The 23,573-nt window shown below is 36.3% G+C and overlaps 2 protein-coding genes across 2 annotated transcripts; one reads left to right on the top strand and one right to left on the bottom strand.

The window, feature by feature from the left end:
- Positions 1-1,698: 1,698 nt before the first annotated feature.
- Positions 1,699-17,420, bottom strand: LOC121413556 (probable phosphoglycerate kinase). Its single transcript, XM_041606418.1, has 12 exons — positions 17,144-17,420; positions 14,490-14,540; positions 13,699-13,851; positions 12,729-12,873; positions 11,540-11,643; positions 10,110-10,229; positions 9,743-9,857; positions 9,148-9,327; positions 8,893-8,969; positions 8,355-8,455; positions 7,110-7,208; positions 1,699-3,317 (listed from the first exon to the last, which is right to left on the bottom strand). The coding sequence occupies exons 1-12, from the start codon at positions 17,206-17,208 to the stop codon at positions 3,277-3,279; spliced, it is 1,251 nt and encodes a 416-aa protein (XP_041462352.1). The 5' UTR covers positions 17,209-17,420; the 3' UTR covers positions 1,699-3,276.
- Positions 17,421-17,662: 242 nt separating this feature from the next.
- On the top strand, positions 17,663-23,186 carry LOC121413547 (solute carrier family 25 member 43-like). The gene is made up of 4 exons (XM_041606406.1): positions 17,663-18,346; positions 19,960-20,132; positions 21,108-21,242; positions 22,408-23,186. Exons 1-4 carry the CDS (start codon positions 17,824-17,826, stop codon positions 22,576-22,578), a joined length of 1,002 nt encoding a protein of 333 aa, XP_041462340.1. The 5' UTR covers positions 17,663-17,823; the 3' UTR covers positions 22,579-23,186.
- Positions 23,187-23,573: the final 387 nt, after the last annotated feature.

Here is a 23,573-nt window from a genome sequence, read left to right as displayed (position 1 = left end):
ATGAAACACAACTCAAGTTGCCAGTCGTGTGTGAAGTCTTTCGTTACTTACAAACAGCTAGTTTTATAAAATTGAAAAAAGGGCTCTTATTCGCACGGCCCAATTTTTTCTGCTCAATGTCACTGCCTCCCTCACTTTTTTAAACCAAGACATGTTTAGCATTCTTATAGTTAAACATTGAGATATTACAAATATTGAAAAATTATATCCATACCCCACCCGACCATACAAATACATGTACATGGGCCGATTTATTTTTTATCTTAAATAAATGGAAAAATGGGGTGCTCCTCTTTTGCTGGTTGATAAAAAAATCTCCGAAACAGGGTAACTCCTGGAAAAAAACCGGGCATGCCAGATATATTATCACAAAGAAAAATTCCATACTGAGAGGATCAAAATGTTGGTAATGCCACGTACCCCCCCCCCCCACAGACAATTCTTCTGCATTTTTACTTTGACTTCATGAACTTCCGAAACCATGATTTATCCACATTGTGCTGCACTCAATTCAGGTGAGGTACATAAATGGGTACTAGCAGGAAGTAATTCTTCAAAAAGCTGTGAGCACCAGAATTGGTAGACTAGCTCAGCCAGCCATATGGGAGCACCTTGAGCACTTAACAAGATAGGTATGTGTGCTATATATTATTATTTATTTATTTGAGAGCATTACAACTTTTGTTTCCACAACATTTGCTCCGGCAACAATTGCTCAATAAATGCAACGCACTAATCAAATGACTAACTTCAACCCTGGATGTAACACTATACCCTATCTTAAACCTAACATCAAACCCTATTGCAACCCTAACCCAAAAACTACATCTTAGACAAAATAAAAATAAAGAGCAGTTGTCAAAGCAGCATATGTTGTGTCACCAAACTTTTTATATGAACTGGAACACTGAGGCAAATTTTTTCAGGAAAGTCCCACATACAATGGATCATATGTACACACTTTATGGAATTTATATTTATATAATATTGACTAGCCTTGAGGGGAACATCAAATATATTGCCAGCAAAAGAATCATATTGGCCCGAGTCTTTAGATGAGGGCAATATGGGTCATTTAAGGTCAATATATTTGATGTTCCCCGAAAAAAGAGCTAGTCAATATCTTTATTATCATCCAAATCAGATATCTAGAGCAAAAATCATGATAATGGGAATATTTCTTTTAAAAAAAGAGTTCTATTGTGTGATATTTGTGTCATGTTAATATCAGGGTCTAGGCTCTGCACTTTACCATTATGACCTACTTGCAAGCGCTCGGATCCAGTGATGTCATTATTATGACGTATATTGTTGGTGCGCAGATCCTTATGAAGAGTATCTCTTTATACGCATCTTTAAATGCCCGAATGAGAGACCAGGGAAAATACAATGGTATATTTTGCTTTGTCTCTGCATGCAAAGTAAATATGCGCATTGAGACTGAGGAAAATACAAATAATATACCTATCCCTTCCCGATATTTATGAATCTAGAGTAATACGGTTTTGTAAATGACCAGCTCAGATGTCTGATACGGGTAATAATTCATATTATTATTATGAATGTAGGTCTTCTCTATCAATATTTCATTTTCATTATATTTTCTTCTTTCTGCTGGAGAGTTAAATTACAGTACTAATAACTTATTTACAGGGATACACTATCATGCGAAGAAGAAATCAATTAAAAACATCCTATATTTTCATATAATTTCACATTTATTATGATATATCTCTTCTACACACCACACCATAGTTTCATTTCTGGGTCCGGTTTCATAAAAAGAGTGGCTTTAATAACAAATGCAAAATTACTATATCAAGTTTACAATCAGTCAATCAAATCACATGATCTAATTAGCTCTAAACTGTTATTGCAAATTTGGTATTATAACCAGTTATATGAAACCGGCCCCTTCTCTGTAGGATTCATATTCATTAATATACTTAACACTAAGCAAATTATTCAAAAAATAAAATCCACAGCCTACCTGCACATAACCAAACATAATCCCACTAAACAAAATTCCCCAGATAACCAAGAACTTAGGCAGTATTACAAAATGATGTTATGGTGGCTTGATTATGGTGACATTTGTGCTTTGCACAAACAATGAAATCACACATCTTTGATGCATAAAACTGACACTAAAATATATGTTCTCTTACAATAAAACATCACTTGCTAACATAACTGATGTATTTACTGTGGAATACTAAGTATTAACCAACTCAAAAAACAATGGCATGACTAACAAACAAAAATAAAGTAAAATTTAATCAGTTGAGGAAGAACATATAATATTTATACTTCTACCAATCGGGAAGGCTTGCCCTTCAAACTTTAGCTCGGGGAAACTGATTTGTAATATACAAGACAATCTTGTTTGAAATATACCCTGACAAGCCTTATCTTTATGAGCATACGACACAGAATTTGAGATTTATTAAAAGGAACAATACTTTATCATGAGAATAGATCAGATTACCAAACTGATTTCTTTAAGGAATATGAATCTCGTCATAGTGTGACTGCTTTGCAATCTCTTTCAACCATGTAATTATAAAACAAGCTGTTAAAAAATAAAATCTTTGTAGTTCACAGTACCAGAAATACTGGTGATATTACAATTATTACACTCAATATATCTAAAATATAAAATGTATTTCAATTTAACATTGTACAACCTCTTCCTTAGACATCTATATATTTGGGTACAAACATTACAATTTTACCATTTTACTTTATTTTAGAAATAAAAGGATAAAAAAGAGTACAATGTATAATTGAAAAAAAAAACAGTTATACATTTGGACTGACAGTTTTTCAAAGTGTAGGAAAACACTCAAACACTAGCTAATCACCTCACAGAAAACCTTCTGGGTTGCATGCATGCACATCAAGTTATTGAAGCAATCATCAAACGAGGACAGATACAAATACTTAATCAGTCACTATCAGTAGTCCCCATCCCTGCCGAATATTTGTTTTGGTGGATTACAAACTATGATTTTCAACAGAAAATGTAATGCGTGAAGTCACTCGTAATTTTCATGAAACACCAGACCGGATGGAAATGCGTATAATAGAAGAGGTATAAATTACAACCAGTTCAGGAAGAGGAAAACAATAATGTTGAGGGCTGCCACAAAATACAACCTTGCCTGGCATTGCATCGGCCAGCTAATATATTCGATATGAATCCCACTGCTGCCACCAATATGGATCTATGGCATCAGGTCAAAGTGCACTGGTAGGAATGGGTGATGGAGGTAGTCAGACGTCGGACAGTGCAGCAATACCTGGTAGGTTCTTGCCTGTATGGAATATGATGCAAAAGAAAGCAGAAAATTTGTTACAAATTGGTAAACAACAGAGCACAGAATACCACAACAACAAAGCTAGATGAATTCTCAAAACCAAGCAAGCGAGCTGAAATTAAGTATTCTAGATACAAAAATATTTTGACTAAAACAATACGACTAACAAAGAAAAGATATTTTACAAAACAATTACATTTATATAAGAACGACATGCAAGGTACATGGAAGATTTTAAAACAAGCCATGAATTTATCAAATAACAAAACAAGCATACATGTAACTAAAATAAGGGATAATAATCAAATTGTTGAAGACTCTGAAAGTATTGCCAATATTTTTAAAAACTATTTTTCCTCTATAGGGGAAAACTTAGCCCATGAAGTCCATCCTTCGAACAAGCACTTTTCTGATTATCTGGGCATACCTAATACAAATTCTATATTCTTTACACCTGTTGTTGAACAAGAAATTATCGATATTGTGTCTAGTTTGAATAACAAAAAAAGTCCTGGCTATGATGATATCAACAATTTTATTTTGAAGGGTGCAATTTCCTCTATTGTTAATCCTTTGGTGTATATTTTTAACCTTTCATTGCAAAATGGTCAAGTCCCCAACAACATGAAAAGAGGTAAAGTAATACCTCTTCTCAAAAAAGATGATAAGCTTAATGTCAATAATTACTGACCTATTTCCTTATTGTCCTCCAAGTCAAAAATTTTAGAGAAGGTTGTTTACAATAGAACTATTAACTTTTTGAAAGCACACAATATTTTCTCCGATTACCAGTTCGGTTTTACAAAAACACATAATACTGAACATGCCTTATTGAATTTCATTGACAAAGTGGCACATGCTCTCGACAACTCTTCACACATGGTGGGTATCTTCCTGGACTTCTCTAAGGCCTTCGACACAATCAATCACAATATATTATTACGTAAATTCGCTCACTATGGGGTGCATGGAAAGGCCTTCGAGTGGTTCAGGAGCTACTTATCCAATAGACGTCAGTACGTAACATTAAACTACTATACATCCAATATGCAAAATATAAATTGCGGAGTCCCACAGGGAAGTCTGTTAGGTCCTTTATTATTTATCATTTACATTAATGATTTTTGTAATTCATCCGATATTCTTTCGTTCATATTTTTTGCCGACGATTCTAATCTTTTTTATTCTCATAAAAATCCAACAAGTGGAATGCCTCTGGCAGTCTCACCTGCATCACGAGTTTCAATATAGCAGCAGTGCTGATTTTGAAAACTACTATAACTCGCACAAGATATTCAGTGATACTTGGTTACTCTTATTTCCACGTTTTATGAACTAGACCAATACACTTACAGAGATATGATGGTAATTCAACAAATGCCCCCAACGTGGCCAAAGTTCATTGACCTTACATGACCTTTGACCTTGATCATGTGACCTGAAACTTGCACAGGATGTTCAGTGATACTTGATTACTCTTATGTCCAAGTTTAACGAGTCAGATCCATAAACTTTCAAAGTTATGATGGTAATTCAACAGATACCCCCATTATGGCCAAAGTTCATTGACCTTTGACCTTGGTCATGTGACCTAAAATGCGCACAGGATGTTCAGTGATACTTGATTACTCTTACGTCCAAGTTTATGAACTAGACCAACACACTTTCAAAGTTATGATGGTAATTCAACAAATACCCCCATTTGGCCAAAGTTCATTGACCCTAAATGACCTTTGACCTTGGTCATGTGACATGAAACTCATGCAGGATGTTCAGTGATACTTGATTAATCTTATGTCCAAGTTTCATGAACTAGGTCCATACATTTTCTAAGTTATGATGACATTTCAAAAACTTAACCTTAGGTTAAGATTTTGATGTTGATTCCCCCAACATGGTCTAAGTTCATTGACCCTAAATGACCTTTGACCTTGGTCATGTGACATGAAACTCAGCAGGATGTTCTTCAGTAATACTTGATTGACCTTATGGCCAAGTTTCATTAACTAGGTCCATATACTTTCTAAGTTATGCTGTCATTTCAAAAACTTAACCTCAGGTTAAGATTTGGTGTTGAGGCCGCCGCCGCCGTCGTCGGAAAAGCGGCGCCTATAGCCTCACTCTGCTACGCAGGTGAGACAAAAACACTACTAGATATAGTAAATTCTGCGCTAGAAAAGGTTACTCAGTGGATAAGAGCTAACAAACTATCCCTTAATCTAAAAAAACAAAACAAATACATGTTATTAAGTAACTCCATAGGCACACTGCCTGCAAACATTGTGTTTGATGATACCCCATTAGAAGTTGTTTCGTTCCTAGGTATAACTGTCAATAACAAACTTTCGTGGAAATATCACATTGAAAATATTTACCAAGTGATTTCATGCAACATCGGCATAATAAATAAACTGAAATTTCATTTTCCTCCACAAACTTTATTAATGCTTTATTCTTCTTTAATCTTACCATATTTGAACTACGGTATTCTTGTTTGGGGCAATACCCACCAAGTTTTATTAAACAGACTTATTTTATTACAAAAGAAGTCTCTCCGTATAATCAACCATTTTTCATTTCTTTTACACACAGACCCATTGTTTGCCGAAAACAAGCTGCTAAAAATAAATGATCTATATCTGTTTCACTTCGGCCAATTTATGTACAAATATGATAACAATTCACTTCTTCACATGTTTGATTCAATGTTCCCTCAAAATCGTTCATTTCATCATTACCCTACGAGACAGTCTAATGAGTTCCATTTACCTCTTTTAAAAACATTATTAGCTAAAAAAAACATTTATATACGAGAATCTGAAACTCCCTTAGGGAAGATATCATTAAAAGCCCATCCCTCTGTTCTTATAAAATGAGACTTAAAAATAATTTTCTGAAATCATACAGGTCATCATTTACTCAATTTTAAATAATTTTATCATTAAATTCACCATTTCATGCCTCAACTTATTTTCCTTTTTCTTTTGGTTATATTATCCGCGCGTTGAAATCCTGCTCTATTATCTTTCTTTATCTCTTTTCCATTTTTATTTTCATTACGTTTGTGTGTGCTTCAATTGGTTTATTGTTTTTTGTCTTGCTGTTCTCTGTTTTGTCACCTTGTCTGTCTTCGTAGGCAATTCTAAAATAATTATTTAGAGGGGTCCACACAATACAAGCACTGCTTTTTAGTGGATCCCTCCATTTTCACAGAATTTCATTTTATAATGGTTATGATATTTACTTATATATAATATTCTGTTTTGTTTTACTCCTTATAGATAAATATCATATACTTTACATGTCTGAATTTATTTTATCTGTATAAGTTCATTGTAACTATTTTGATCACATTACTTTGTTCTTCTGTTGAAAATGTAAAATAATAAATTGAAAAAAAAAAAAATTGAAAACACACTTGAATTTCATGCCTCTGACCAATTTGAGAATAGAGAGGGAGCAAATGGCAATGGGTGATTCTCATAATACCAGTATACAATGTAGGTGGGGTGCATCTTGCTTGCATCCACGCCCCCTCCCCCCTCAAGTCCACTAAAAGTTGATGTTGAACTATTCTAGAATTCCAGGTAAATTCACCGAAGGATGAGAGCTCTCATAATTGCAGACAGCTCGGATATTCCAGGCATGGTTGCTGTTTCGTATGTAATTGGTCTACTAGCAGATGATCTAATTCTCAGCATACCGCTCCAGTCTATATTTCCTACAAATCGGGGCCTGTGGATACAACCACGTCTATAACTGCAGTCTATGGCTTTCTATACAACGTACCTTCCAAGAGCTCTAGACTAGCCCCGCCTCCAGTACTGACATGACTGACGAGATGCTCAGTATTGTACTTTGCTGCACACGTTGCAGTATCACCTCCGCCTGTCACAACAAAAATATATATACATTTTTTAATTTCAAAGACAATAACGTATTACAATAGTTCTGACCATTAATCCCAGCCCCCCCCCATGGATTCAGATACAGATTCAGACATGGACCTACGCCCCAGGATTGGCTCCTGTGAAGGTGTTTGAACCTTGGTTACTAATACTATCAATTGTATGCCAGTGACAACAACTATAATAATATAATGGACTTTTATAGTGCCAAATCCACTCTGTAGAGTGCTCAAAGCGCTATTCAAGAATTATAAAGGAAATTAAGAAGGACTGAATAGAAATGCTTTCAGGGCTATTTTTTAAACAGAAGCGCCTCATATGTAGAAGTGATTGGCTGATTGTAAATTTGGCTATAAAACTTTGAATGTTTTGTTGGCAGGCTTTATTTAAATTGGACCCACGCTGACTGAATGTTTATGTTGGGATGCACTGTAAACCCAAAGGACAATATTCTGCTTAACTTAATCTTGGGTCATGGTATAATTTTGTGGCAAAAGTATAGGAAGCCAGCAAATTACTAATGTTATCCATAATCCTGTTCTTTTCTTAATAATGATGAAGGAAATTAATTACTACAAACATTTTAAAAAGAATTGAACACAAATGTGTTGACAAAAAGATCCTTGTGTCATGATTGGTTATCCATAGTTAAACCAAAACCATGACTTCAAAGTTCAGAATAAGGGTCAGAGGATCTTGAGCAGAGGAACAAAAATGTCAAAAATAACTGAATGACTGAATGGATGGGTTAGTGGGTGGGTGGACGGATGGATGGGTTGGTGGGTGGACGGACAATGAATGAATGGATGGATTGATAAATGAATGAATGAGTGATTAAATGAAAGAATCAAATAATCAATCACAATCGATCAATCAATCAATCAACCACTAATAAATGAATCAATCAGTAAACTAATCAACTAGCCAATCAATCAAAAGATGAATGGATGGATGGATGGATGAATGAATGAATGAATGAAGGAAAGAAGGAATGTGTGAATGTAATAGTGAATGAATGAACAAACAAACTATCGAAGGAACAGATGAACAAACAAACAAACGAATGAATGAATTGGTTGATGGAAAAAAGGGTACGGAAGGATGGAACACTTTCAGTTCAACTTACCTATGATAGTTGTTGTTCCCTTCTTTGTGGCCTCCACTACAGCATTCATTACAGATTTGGTTCCTGTGCTAAACTTTTCAAACTCAAATACCCCAACAGGTCTAATGTGCAAATTCAGAAGGGATAAGATACAGAAATCATGTGAAAAACTCAATTTTTAAATCTCATCAGACGTCATGTTGTATTTAACATTTCAAAGATTTCATTCACCATATCTTTCTTAATTCACTTTGGATACAGTGCACATACACAGCACTCGAAAACTGACATACAACTTTAATTCATGGTCAATAGCAGACAGGGGACTCAGTAAAATATCATTATCCTACACCAAAATTAAATAGATTTCTTTGAGAGATTGTTTCTTCTTAAATTCTATATAAAGCTTATTCATTCAATCTTAATAAAGAATAGGATTTTCCCCCAATTGGCATCGGCAGCTCAGGACAAGGCATGACTTAATTTTTACCTACAACAATCATGACCAAGTTTCAATGAATTTGTGTTGAACACCACCCCCTACAACAACAGAACTTACCCATTCCAAACGATCAACTTGGCCCGGGCAACTGCCTCGTTAAAGGATTTCACACTCTCTGGTCCACAGTCCAGACCCTTTTACACAAAACAGATAGTCATATCTTAATTATCCATATACATCAATACTGCTATATTTCACATGGTAACAAAAATACATACGAGGTCTGAAAAATTACATTGACTTGTGCGATTATTTAATTTATGCAGACTAAAATGTTTGATTAGAAATGATTTCAAGACAAGCAGCACTCACCATCCATCCATCAGGGATTCCAGAAGAGATGCTAGCGTTTCCCACTTCAGCATCTTCAGCAAACTTGTTACCCGTAATAAAGTCTACCGGCAGATGAATTTGAACACCATTCTTTTGGGCCTTCTCCATCAATCTGTTGATTATTTTGGACCCCTCCTCATCAAATAGAGAGTTGCCAATCTGAGGTGAACAAATCTCAGTTATTATTTATCTTATGTGTTGTATGTATAATAATGCACACTTATTATCAAATATCAGGGATGTGACTGATCACAAATAAACGAGCTGAAAAAGGCTGAAGAGTGTTGGATAATGCTGATTATTAAGCTGATAATCAAAACCCCCAGGTAAGGCATATCATCAGAAACAATACATATTGCGAAGGAAATGGTGTACAATAATAATCAGAAGATCTGTTAAAGACTAGTCATGGACATAATAACATAGCCATGCTTTTTATAAACACAGATACTCAACAGATACTTATATATTTCTGTTAATTTTTTCAATCTTAAATTTCGTTTATATCATTGAATGCAATGTATATGTAATGAATTTCCCAACTGATCCAAACCACATAATACAATGAGCTTACCTTCATGTCTTTGAGCACCTTGAGGAAGGTGAATGCCATTCCACCAACGATGGCCATCTCATTTACTTTGTCCAGGAGATTCTCAATCAGCTGGATCTTATCCTTAACCTTGGCTCTAGAGATTCAACAAAGAAAACAGGAGGGGGCAGGCATTCCATGAATATATTCTTATAAAAATAGTGGGTAAAATCAAACATCTATCTGTGTCACATTCATTGTTGTTTTGTCAACACTTGAAGAGGATTAGTGAGGAAAAGACGCTGCATGGGATTCCAGCAGAGAGACGAGGCTCAGAAGCATAAAAACTATTTCAACTCCTTTAGCGATAAGAAGATAAATGAAATGAAAATATTTGGGTTCCACTTACCCTCCAAGGATGGCCAAGAACGGCCTTGCTGGAGTTTCCAGTGCCTTAGCAAAGTAATCCAGCTCTTTCTCCATCAGGAACCCTGCTGCACGCGGGTTCAGCTTCACACCCACCATGGAACTGTCATCAGGACAAACACAGAGACAATGGGTGATTTCAAGTCCAGTGTTGGCATTAGTGTTGGAATTTGATTGCTTCCCCTAGCTCCAAAATCTATTCCGAGTTTGTAAAACTGATCCAGATCACATTATTGACATCTACAAAATTAGTGAGTGACTTTTCAGGACCATCTCCATTTTATTTTTGGTGTTATACTCATGTAAAAATTGACCAATCACCAACACCAAAAGGTCAACACCGAACTTGAAATCACTCAATGAGGTAAATTGCCGCTTGGTCTACAGTCACTTTGTCTACTTTCCATCTAGTCCCATCCAGTGTTATAGCCACAGTGGACAGCAGTGGTTGGGCCCAACCAGCACAAAAGATTTCTGACCACCACTCATCATGAAAATCACTGCTTCCATCCACCACTAATTTCAAATAAAAAGTGTTAATAAAATGACTCCATGCAAAGAGGAATTGAACTTGCAATCTTTTCCATCTTTAATCTGAATTTATTTGCACAATTTACAGCAAAAGTTCTTATATTAGATAAATATTAGTTTATTTTCAAAGATTTGCTAATGTCAGATTATCATTATATTGCTGTTTCTTCACTTTTGGCTTGTAAGACCACTAACTCTGCCTGAATAAACTTTGTAATGCCGGAAAATTGTGACCATAACTTAATGGGTCTAGCTAGATGGTCTCATCCCACATAATAAATGTATTTTATTATAAATGCACAAAGAATCTCTGTCATCTCAGAATATTTTTTTTAGCAATATTGTTCAACATTGCAAACCACTTGAATGTTAAGATTCAAGTTCATATATTAGCCCAGTTTTCCCATGTGTTCATTTTCTCCATTCTAATTAAGAACAGATTACTGATAACCATGACCAATGAAATCCACCTACTAAAACAGCATGTGAAATGTCGTTGCCATTGAAACAAGGTCCTACCCCATATATAAATTGATGCATTTGATATTTATTTCTTTACAGGTTTACAAAGAGATTGGGAGGGCATTTTAGAAAATGCTTTTTTTCACCTCGAGGAAAGAATTAAGGAATATTTAGTGAGCTGCATTTACAAGAGGCTAAGTAGAAGGGATTATATATGAAAACCACAAATGGTACAAAATTGGGCTCCTACCAAACTAAGCCCAGAAAATTTTTGTTTCTCAATCAAATCTCCCGTAAGACAAAGCTTAACGATTTGATGACATGCTGGAGTTTAATGATTGATTGTACACAGGACCAATGCAGTCAATCGTAAAATCTTGCTCCATGATCACTGTTAAACTTTGTGAAACCAGGCAATACCTGTGAGCTCTATGTGCTGTACCGAATGCATCATTGACATAGACGTCTCCGAGTTTCGACAGGGAATCACAAAATGTCTTCACTGCATCAGGGTTCGCTTTAACCTGTTGATCACAAAAAATAGTAATAAACACTAGGGTGGAGTCAGGCAAGATACCCTTATTATCCAGGGGAGAATGATCATTGTGTCACAACACCTCGCCTCCCAAAGAAAAAAATGAATAATGTGGTGCCATGTCTAAGCCCCAAAAAGTAGAGGGCCATGTGTCTTGAACATGCCCCACACAAAATGGTTTTGTTACGCCTTTTCAATTTTGATTCGGTTTAACATATATCTCAGTTAAACGGAGAGACATTGTTTTGATACATGTATATATAATGGCCACCGCACACCTTACGACCCGACCGGTCGCCGACTGGCTTGCGACTGGGTGAGGGGAGATGTGACGTCACAGCTCTTGTCAGCTTGAGAGTCACAGACCGGTCAGAGACAAGTCGCAAGGAAAATTGGAAGGATTTGACATGTCGAATCCTTAAGACTGGATCGCAAGCTTAATCCAACCTCCAGCCAATCAGACAGCAGAGTTGCATAACGCGTTTTATGATAAACAACGCGCATACGCAGTAGTAAGCGCAATTTCTCAGATGCTATGCCAAATAGCAAAAAGCGCATGCATGAGTCGCAGATCGGATCGCAAGGTGTGCGGTGTCGAGGCTTATGACTGCCTTGCGATTTATTTCTCCTCACCCAGTCGCAAGCCAGTCGCCGACCAGTCGGGTCGTAAGGTGTGCGGTGGCCTTAACATGTATGATAATACACCTCCATACACACTGCACTTTAACAACCATTATCAATTAATTTTGATTCATAAGAAATTAAAGCTAAAACTTAGAAAATGACACTTTTTGATACATGAACACTCCAATCAATACTATCGCCAAATTAGCAATTTGGAACACATTTAACTGAACCCCTGATGGGTGTTTCATAAAGCTGTTCTTTGACTGGTGAAACTTTCTAGGGCATTAAATAAACACCAATGAACATTTAATAGTGAATATCATTTACCACGAGAAAGGATCACCAGTCATTCTTAAAGTCACTCTTAACTTTTGAACAGCTTTACGAAATGCCCCCTGGACTTTTTTTAGCCTCAAATCAAAGAAACGTGTCAGAGAGAAATTCTACCTTATTGCCGGACTCGTCAACCCCTTTGCCCTCTTCTTCAATGTGGAAGCGGAGATTCTCAAGGAGGATGACGGAACCAGGGGCGGGATCGGCACAAGCAGCTTCGACTTCTGCTCCAACACAATCAGACAGGAATTTCACATCCCTGGAAATTGACAGAATTATGCACATAATTAAACTTGCTTTACTACTAAATAATTCATTCGTATAGTTGACAACAAAAATAAATGCTTCTGTATGACATAACGGCATAATAAAAATTAAATAAGGTAGAGCAAGTGGTGATGAAGTTACCGTTGAGTCTGATCTCATTCTTTCCGCATTTCCCATTATTCATTATATTTCATCACATACTCTAACCACTCTTTCTCTTTCAAGTGTAATCCTAAAAAAATGTTTTTATTGAGTTTGCAATGCAACATTTACTGGATTTTTTTTAATTATTCAATGACCATTCAAGGAAATCATAAAGAAGCATCTGTACCTCTCGCATAGTGAAACTTGTTTTTTATCACCTTACATTGTCTGTATATTGAAGAAACCATGACCAATAAAATCAAATGAGTTCAACTTATTTCTTACCCCACTCTTTTCAATTAGAATTTATTTCCCAAAGATTCAGCTCCCTCTCTCCCTTTACTCATCATCAATATCCCTCAGAAAGTAGAAGACCCCTGAAAATTTCGATGATGAATTAGTATTAAGTTGTGCTTCTTGACTTTATTAAAAAACTTGTTTAATATTGACGATACAAAAGAATTGGAATGACAAAAGGAGCAAGGAAGTTTAAAACGATAACCTGGGTCCTGTTAAATAAAATTTTTGATTTAAATGGTAACTCTGCCATTCAATGGTAACTACCATGGTAACAAGGCTAAACAACCAATCAAAGTCACACATTCCATGCAAGTTACCACTGGAGGATAAAGTTACCATAATAGTAACTTTTATACAATGCGGCCCTACTGACCTTTCCAGAAGTCTCTGGAGCTCCGTAGCAGCTGGCTTGAGAGAGAATTTGCTCTGTCGCCGTCCATCAGGTCTTCCAAGATGGCTCATAAGTACAACAGACTTGGCGCCATTATCTAGGGCATGCTTGATGCTTGGAAGAGCACCTACAATCCTGATATACAAATTTATTTTTTAAAAACAAATAAAGAAAAGAAAGAATATTTGTACTTTCACCAGGACTTTCACACTGTGAGAGGAGTGAAAAGGTGTGATCAATGTATATGTAGCATAGCACATCAGTGTAATTCTTTTGGACCGTTCAGATTCCAGTCTTGGTGCCCCTTTGTCCAATTACTGAAAGCAGTCATACAGGGGGTAGATGAATTAATATCCAATACACTATTTAGTCCAAAATTGCTTTGATCTTTTAATAGATGTATGCTCCTGCAAACAACAAAAATTTATCAAAGAATTTGTCTTTTTATGTAGCAAAAGTTTGTAACTTGGAAATGCCAAAGTGGTTTTAAAAATGTAGATTAACTTGTTCTGTTGCTATGAAAAAGCAGTATTTTCATCGGGGGAGTTGAGAATGCTGATGATCTACCAGGAGAGGGGAGGGGGGGGGGGTGTCAGAATTTTGCTTTGAAAATTGCTTCATGACATTTTTGTGACCTTTGTGAACTGGAAGAGGCCTTTGAATTTTTTTTTATTAAACCTTCATGAACTTTTAGGGGGTTATGAGAAAACTTATTGCTTCTCCTGGCAGAGTTTTCCAGAAATTCAGGAATGCCACAAGTGGAGAGTACTTACCTCTGATTGTTTGTTATAACGCCATCCTTCAGCGGAACATTGAAATCAACTCTGAAAATAAAAATAAAATCCATAGCATTAAAATTAAAATCATACTAAAACCATAATAAAACATACTATTTCTTTGATTATGAAAATACAATTGTTTCCTCATCACTCACCATACTCTTTCTCTAGAGCTGCTTTTTACATTTTTGACATATTTCGGTGGTATAGGAGACTTATTTGTATATTTGGCCCTCTTTTACATGTATTCGATTTCTATCTGATTACTGCAATTATACTCAGTTATAACAGTTTGGCAGCTTTCAGCAATTATATGTTCTTATACCTCATCATCACTGTCCTACTTCTCTGGACTGGTGAGCCCATAATTTCTAGAATTGTTTTGATAACAATCAACAAGGATCCACACTAACTCTTTTTCTTTGTGGCTGGCCCGATCAGTCTACCAAAATCATCAATATCATAATTTTGCAGTCCCACAAAGCAAGTTTGGTGGCCCTAGGACAATAGAAAAAAAAATTGCAATTTGTCTAAACTTTGGTAGCCCGACTGGGCCCCCAAGTGTGGGCTTTTATTTAAATAATTGTGGTGGCCCAACTCTCATTTTTGCTTGCCCTGGGCCACCGGAAATGTCGAGCCCTGCATTCTTTTATAATATCAGCCTCATGATCAATAAACTAAAAACCTTGCCCTTAGTACCCCCTGTGCTGAAATAACCTTTGTTTTTATTCGTTTGAGGTTGGTATTGGCAATGTTTAATACGCTTGTTTTATCTTGATTCTAACTTAAAGTTATGGATTTGATTCATGGATTATTAGACCTACTATTTTTTTGCAGTTACTTAATTGCCTGGCTACTTCTTGACCTAACAGATTCTGATTATTTTTGTTTAATAATACAAGAGAGTTTTGGACACTTTTCAAAAAAAGATGCCATCAAACAAATGCTCAAAATCAGATTTTTGTGATGCTCATACTGCTGCAGTGCTGCATCTGGTGAGTGGTGAATAAAAAAAAATTGATCCCCAACTTTTTAAAACAGATCAATTATAACTAGATGGAATTTAGTAATTTTGGTTATCGTTACCAAAGTCATAATCATATTTTGAATTAAGGACTATTTTAGAATGTGTTAATAAACTCAAAACATGGTCACTGATTATGACTGAAGAGTAAGACCAACTTAACTGTTAACAATACTACACTGCAAAACTCGCAGTAAAGTCATGGCTCCACATTGATTTTTGTTGTTGGTGGTGGCTCATTAGGCCACCAAAATCATATTTTATTTTTGGTGGCCCTACATTGAATTTTGTAGATGGACATATAAATGGGAGGAATAAGAGATGGTGAGAGGGGTGGAGATGATAGGAGTGGAGATGAGAGGAATGAAGATGATGAGGGGATGTAGATGATGATCAATCATGAGAGGAGTATAGATGATCAATGAAGGGGTAGAGATGAGGGGGTGCAGATGATGAGAAGGGTGGAGATGATGAGAGTTTATAGGGATGAAAAGAGGGATCAGAGCTACCAAGTCTCACGCATTATGCTTGAGACTCAAGCATTTTGGACTCTTGTTCATCCCCTCAAATGTCTGTCTCACGCAACTATCACAGCCTATCCCCATATACATTGTACACAATGTCTGTGATCTCACTCAGATTCACAGAAAATCTCACGCATAGCTGGTCTTTAAACTTGGCATCTCTGAGGGATGGAGATGAAAGGAGGATGGAGACGACAGGAGGTACATGTATGGTCTATGGTCTATGGAGATGATGAGAGAGATGGAGCTGATGAGGGGTGGAGATAAATAAAGGAGGGATGGAGATGATGAGGGGTATTGAGATATGGTGAGTGGGATGGAGATGATGGGAACTGTGGAGGTAGATGAGAGGTGGAGATGATAAGAGGGATGGAGATCATTACAGAGATGCCAAGTTCAAAGACCAGCTATGCGTGAGATTTTCTGTGAATCTGAGTGAGATCACAGACATTGTGTACAATGTATAAGGGGATAGGCTATGGTAGTTGCGTGAGACAGATATTTGAGGGGATGAAAGAGTCCAAAATGCTTGAGTCTCACACATATTATGCGTGAGACTTGGTAGCTCTGTCATTGATCATTCATAGCCACATACGTACACATCAGCAGCAGCGGCACCACCACCACCTGCACCAACATCATCCTTAATCATTTCAAGGTCAACCGTTCAACCAAGTCAGAAAAAAGGGTGCATGGCACCAGGCACCTACCAACAAATCATAGAAGCATGAGAAGTACTACTAATTAACAAATCAAAACACATCCGATATAGTTTGACATTAATTGTGATTAGACTTAGCATGCTTAGAGGTCTAGATCATGATTACAGATTAGATGGCGGAGTACAGCAAGCAAGTCTGCATATGCCGACTTAACCCAAGACAAGACAAGACAAGATCCATTAACAATTTAATAGAATCTATTGCCTCAAATAAGATAATGGCCCATGTGGGTACGAATTAGATCAATTTCAAAATTCAAGCTTATCTTGTTTCAACTTAATCAAGGCTCTCATTCTCATTCTAACTTCTGCCTGGCTTGGCCTGGCCTGGCCCTGGGCCAGGTTCTTCTCGCGTTCTGGAAATAGGAATGGAATTTACCTCATAATCACCCTTTTCTCGCTGACATCAGTTTGAGCTAGTTTTTGCTTTTGTAGTGAAGGCATGGTTGACTAATAGTGTTCACAAGATTTCTCAAGTATGATACTCAAATGCCAATTCCGGCTCGACTATTCCACCAGTCCCCACGACACCTAAAATCACACACGCGAATATGGCTTGTCTACGTGCAAAATCGGTAGCGCCAGCCAGTACCCTCGCTTAGCGATTTAGAGGTCAGTCACTCTGCTCCAGCCGGACGGATCCCCCAGGTCAGCTCCCAACCGTATCGCCTTTCAGCTCAGCTGCTTTATAATTAATAGCAGTTCGGTTTAATATGTTGCCAATTTTAATACGAATATTGAATAATTTGTTTTTGTTTTTTAATATATGATTGCAAATTGTATCAAAACAAAATATATAAACTCTATATATGATTTATTGGCAGGATTTATACGATTTATATATGTTAAAAGCCAAAAAAGTCTCCATCAGATAGTTTAGATCTGCAAAACCTGAGCGATTAAGGGATTCGCTATCTTGATTCCCAGCGTGTGAGAATGGAAGGGAAATTGATCAAAAATCAAAGCCAATGATTGAGGATTTTCTTTGGATTGTTTTTCAAATAAAAAGTTATTTAAGGTACTACGATTTGAATCAGCATAAGACATTATTCGGTCAAGATGGTCAGAGGAGGAAGAGATAACCGACTAACTTATGTGCAAAATTTATCATGTGGTGCTGCCGCTGGACTCGTCAGTCGAACACTCACTTCACCACTTGATGTGGTGAAAATACGGATGCAAGTTGGTACCAAAGAAACGCTTCAACAAGGGTTTTTACGTAGTTTTGGCAATATTTACTCAACTCATGGTGTCAGGGCATTTTGGAAAGGAAACCTGATCGGTTGTTTACGCCTGAGTCCGTTCAGTGCTGTTCAATTTTTGGCGTTTTCTCGATGCAAGACTTTGCTAGCAGACGACACTGGTCGGCTAACGGCAACCAGGGCGATGATGGCCGGAGCTCTCGGCGGGATGGCGGCGACCGTAGTCACTTACCCCACGGACATGGTGAAGACACGCTTGATTGTGCAGCCAACTGCTTCAACACGAAGGAGATACAGAGGCATCATCCATGCATTCAAGCTCATTTTAAAAGAAGAGGGTTTATTAGCATTTTACAAAGGAATGCTTACTTCACTGTTAGGCAAGATTATATATGATTGTCTTTTTTATGAAAAATATAGGTTTTTTTTAGTTTTGACTTGGTTTTAAAACTCAGACAAGTATTATTTAGTACATGTAAATTTATAATGTGATATTTTGCTTATTAAAGTTACTTAAAGGCCTACCTTTTTTCCTTTTTTTCACAGTTTAAGTTATGCAGACTTCATGTCATTTTTATTCTTTCTAAGTTTTTGTTGCTTAGTATAATTTTGTATTTCAAAAAGTTTTTTTCCTAATCTTTCTCTATTTGTTGTATTTTTATTTTATTTTTTCCCCAATTTCAGAACTACATTCTAACTTATTTCTTTCTTATTTTGTTGTTGCTGTAAAAGTAGTTTGTGATCTTTCCAAAGCAATTTTGTTTCTTTTTGTGTGTCTTTAATTGATTCATTTTTTTGTTCTTTTAATCCAAGCAAAACTAATACTAGTAATTGTACCTATGAAATAAAACATTAAATAACCTCTCATTTCTCTTTAAAGAAAAAAATCTCTCAGGATATTCGCAACACTGAGGTTGCATTGTTACATTTGAAAGGTAGAGTCCTAAGCATGGCATTGGGCTAGGAATTGTGGAACGAGTTCCTCTTGTGACAGCCACCCTAACCCTACCCTAAAGAGACCCTAATGAACCGTTAGCCTATAAACCACATAATATTTTTCACTTTGGTTGGCTGTCACAAAAGGAACTCTTTCTGGAATTGTTTATTGTAAAGCGATATTTCCTTAAATTCGTGGTTGTAACTTAGGCTATATTGTTGAACTTATCATCAGTGTTATTCTTATTTTGAGGGGGCAAATTTCTTATGCATATCACACAACTTAATAGGTAATACACAAAGTTTAAAGCATTTAACACAAACAAATTTCTCGGACTTAATGGCCCAAATTCACAAAGGTGGTTTTGAAATCCCACGGTTGAGTCCATGGTTTATGCAGATTTCCTGTATAAATTACGCTTAATTTAGCGCGTATCGGGCGCGTCTATAAAATATTCCAATGCTGATGCGCGCATTTGTCACAGTGAGCCAAATTGACGCCTGTTAGTACCATGGTTAGATATGCTATTTTATTAATGAGTCCACTGTTTGAAGAGTGGACTCATGAATAAAAACAGTGGACTCATGAATAAAATAGCATATCTAACCATGGTACTAACAGGCGTCAATTTGGCGCACTGTGACAAATGCGTGCATTAGCAATTTATGCAGGAAATCTGCATAAACCATGGAGTCAACTATGGGTTTTCAAAACCACCTTTGTGAATTCAGGCCTTTCAGTCTAAGAGTCATGGGGTAAAAATTATAATAATACATTTCATATTATACTGCACCTTTTTAACATAAAAAACGTACACAAAAACACAAATAGGGGGAATTTATTAAAAAAACTACATAGTTATGAGCTTTGAATGGTACAGAAATGATTTGTAGAACAACAGTTTGTTTAACTATGACAGGATTTGTACTATTTGGGAGAAAATAGATCTCTCAAAGAATACAGATAATTTGTAAAATTTTATTGATATGACCAATCACACTAGGTATTTCTAATGCTGATTACAATACAATTCAATATTTTTTAATTTGTTTTTAGGGTCCATCCCTTTTTCTGCAGGAACCTTTGCTGCCTATGAGATGCTAGACATTCTTTGGACCAAACCACGCTATATGTTGACTCCTGCAGAAAACTTCATCAATGGTTGCCTTGCTGGAGCCATAGCACAGACAATTTCATATCCCTTTGACACAATAAGGAAAAAGCTTCAGGTATGTAGATGGTTTTTATCAACCCCAAGTTAACCCAAGATTAACTTAGACCACAGTCATCACACTTTCATGGAACGCAACTTGTCAACTCACTCTATATTACAAATTCTATTGATCCTACAGTAGAAAGTTGTCCAAAATGAAGTTTGTTTTGAAATCAGAAGAAAATAAGTTTTTTTTATACAAGTGATTTCAATAAATAAACTATTTGTTCATTTAGAAGGAAGGTGATACTTAGAATTCATTGAACTAAAAGTGTGTAACTAAAATTCTTCTTTATTATGGAGTCAAATCCAAGTTTAATTATCAGAATATCTAAAAATTCAATTCTTATTTAATGAAACCACTTTGACAAAGGAAAGAAATAGACCATACATCTGATTTTGGATGCAAACACTTAAGAATACATTAAATGTTAATGAGTCATTTGATGCCAATTTGATCTACTTTAATAATTATTAGACTTATATCGCGCCAAATCCACTCTGTAGAGTGCTCAAGGTGCTTTTTAGGAAATTATAAAAGAAATTAAGAAGAATTGAACAGAAATGTTTTGAGGTAATTTTTGAAAGTTTCAGAAGTCAAGCTCTATTTGATGTTATGAGGGAGTGAAATAAGGTACTGGGGAGATGTGCCATGAACACAATGGAAAGTTAACAACAAAATCTTGAACATAGTATGCTGTTTTACAGGGAGCCAATGTTAGTATCTTAAGAGTAGTGTGAGTGCGCCTTGTGGATAGAGAAACGATGCGAGCGGCAGCATTTTGAAGTTTCTGAACTTTGACTAACTGATTCTGGGGTAGATTAAACAAAAGGGAGTTTCCAAAATCGAGACGGGACGAAATTAAAGCGTGAACCAATTTTTCTGTGGCCGGTCGAGACAAGTATTTCCTAATAAAACCAATATTTAAAGTGCCCAATTTGAATTATGCAGTCATAACTTTATTGTTATCATTTCTTTGGATGTGTTTAGGCTCAGAGTCGTGTGATGAAGGACGGAGGGGGTGTTGACATCAAGTTCCATGGCATGGTTGGAGGTTTCAAAGGGACAGTGGCCAAGTACGGCTGGAAGGGACTATGGAGAGGAAACATAGCCAATCTATGCAAGGTGAGATTATGAAAACTTTTTAACCCTTTGGAGACTGAGCCCACATATATTCGGGTTTGAGTCTACGGACAACGTGTGTTGTAGCAAAATTATTAAGTCTGCAAAATGTTAAAGGGATGGTCCAGGCAGAAAATATTTATAGCTAAATAAGGAGTAAAATTCACAGAGCAAAATGCTGAAAATTTCATCCAAATCGGATAAAAAACATCAAAGTTATAGAATTTCAAAGATTTGCATTATTCTGGTGAAATAGTTCTAGGCATGTCTTTGTGAATATTCATCAGACGGTCTGATGATGTCACATCCCCACTTTCCTTCTTATGTTATTACATGAAATCATAATTGTTTAATTTCTTCATAAATGTGTATTTTTTGTATCTCCATTATTATGAAATAAGTTCCAGCAAGAAATAAATAATGCCCGTAATCGTCAATCCAATTGTTTTAGTTCTTGGTCGGAAAATTTTGAATAAACCTAATTTCATATAATAAAATACAAAAGAACAAGTGGGGATATGACATCAGCCCACCTAATGAATATTCATGAAGACATGCTCAGAACTTTTTCACAGGAATATTGCAAATATTTAAAATTCAATAACTTCACTATTTATTTGTCATCCGATTTTCATGAAATTCTCAGCATTTTGCTCTGTGAATTTTACTCTATTTATTGAGATATGAATATCTTTAAGGCAAACATGAACCAGCAACCATGTATATAACAACTCACGTCCTCAACTTGTTAATCTGGGCAGTGCAGTCTTTATAACAAATGGGTCCACTTAATGATTCACCAGTTTATATTACTGAGTAGCAACACAAATACTTTACTCCTAAAGGTATTTGAGTTTCCTCAAATTATGAATGAAATAATAGGGCCATTTGATACTAAACTATACTTGGTACTGGTAATGAGTGGTGTCCTCTTAGTGAATATAATGCCATTTTATTCACTGTTACAGTTCCTGTGTTACAGCCCCTGTGTAGTCTGCAAGTGCAAGTACAAATTGAAACGGCAAATTTGATATGTGCTAGACTTGTGTAAAGACCCTCTTGTTGAATATAGTTTTTATCAGGATCTGTGCCCACAGATTAGTCCCTATATTGGTATCAAATGATGATTCAAGAAGCTTGTAAACTTGGTATTTCCCTTTTATCACAGATTGCCCCGTATGCAGGTTTCATGTTCATGACCTTTGAAGCGTGCAAGAAGGTGTTCCTGTACGAGAATGGATTCACCATGTCTCCTTACGATGACACCCCCGTGAGTGGAGTGGACCAGTCCCTGAAACCAGGTGAACTTCGGATGTGGAAGGAGAGGCATGGTTCATGATGTTCAGTTGCCATGGTACCTTAGATTTCCTCTGCTGCTTTCATCGTTACTTATGAGGCAAGTCAGTATGTTGATGAGTTATTGTGATATTGAGGAGAGCTGAAAAGAGCTATTCATGAGTAAGAGCCAGTCCGTCTATAAAGTGGATGCTTAATTATGAAGGTTCGGGATCCAGTGCATAATGTACAGATATTGACTGGTAGGGTGTGCAATATAAGTTATAACTCTCTTGAGACCTTGCTTATAATATTTCCCTGAATAGCAAAAAGCAATGAGATGAGAAAAAATATCACAACAAAAATGAAACTCGATTTATGGTTTAATATTATACACTTCTTTCACACATCCTAGCAGTCAAGATTAGTTATCAAACGACTTATGTTATATCTTGGGCTATATATATATTATTTCATGAAGCATTTAGTAGTAGAAAAATGATGATTATTCGACCTTATAAGACCATTTAGAAAACCAAATTTATGGCCCTTAGAGGCAGACTCAATTATATCTCATGGCTCTTGTGAATGGTCGCATTTCATATTAAAGAGAAATGCCAGTAGTTGCAGTTAACACTGATTTCCTGAGAAAGTCTGTAAAACAAGGCTTAATTGCCAGTATATCTTCGAGGATCTAGATCTGGTACAGTTACATTAACTGAACTTTGTGAAATCTTGAAATCTACGCTGAAAAATGTTCACACCGAAAATCCCCAACACAGATAAGCGCACGTGGGACAATGTATAATTATTGCTTAGGGCGTCGGGCCCGACCTACCCGAATCCCGTGCTTATTTGCTGATTTCTTCAGCAATTACACAATTTCTTCCAGAATCCTTTGGCACATGCGTTTTATTTATACAAACAGACACTTTAGTGGTCATTTCATTGGATTCTGTACGAACTCATTTTGATATCGTTACCAAAACAAGCATTTACCTTTAAAGTTGGGTATGCAAAAAGGGTGGCGTATGAACAACTTTCCACACGGTGCCATGG

Source organism: Lytechinus variegatus, chromosome 1, assembly GCF_018143015.1.
Source record: "Lytechinus variegatus isolate NC3 chromosome 1, Lvar_3.0, whole genome shotgun sequence".
NCBI lineage: Eukaryota > Metazoa > Echinodermata > Echinoidea > Temnopleuroida > Toxopneustidae > Lytechinus > Lytechinus variegatus.
The sequence above is the reverse complement of the archived record's forward strand: the minus strand, read 5'-3'. Positions and strand labels throughout refer to the sequence as shown.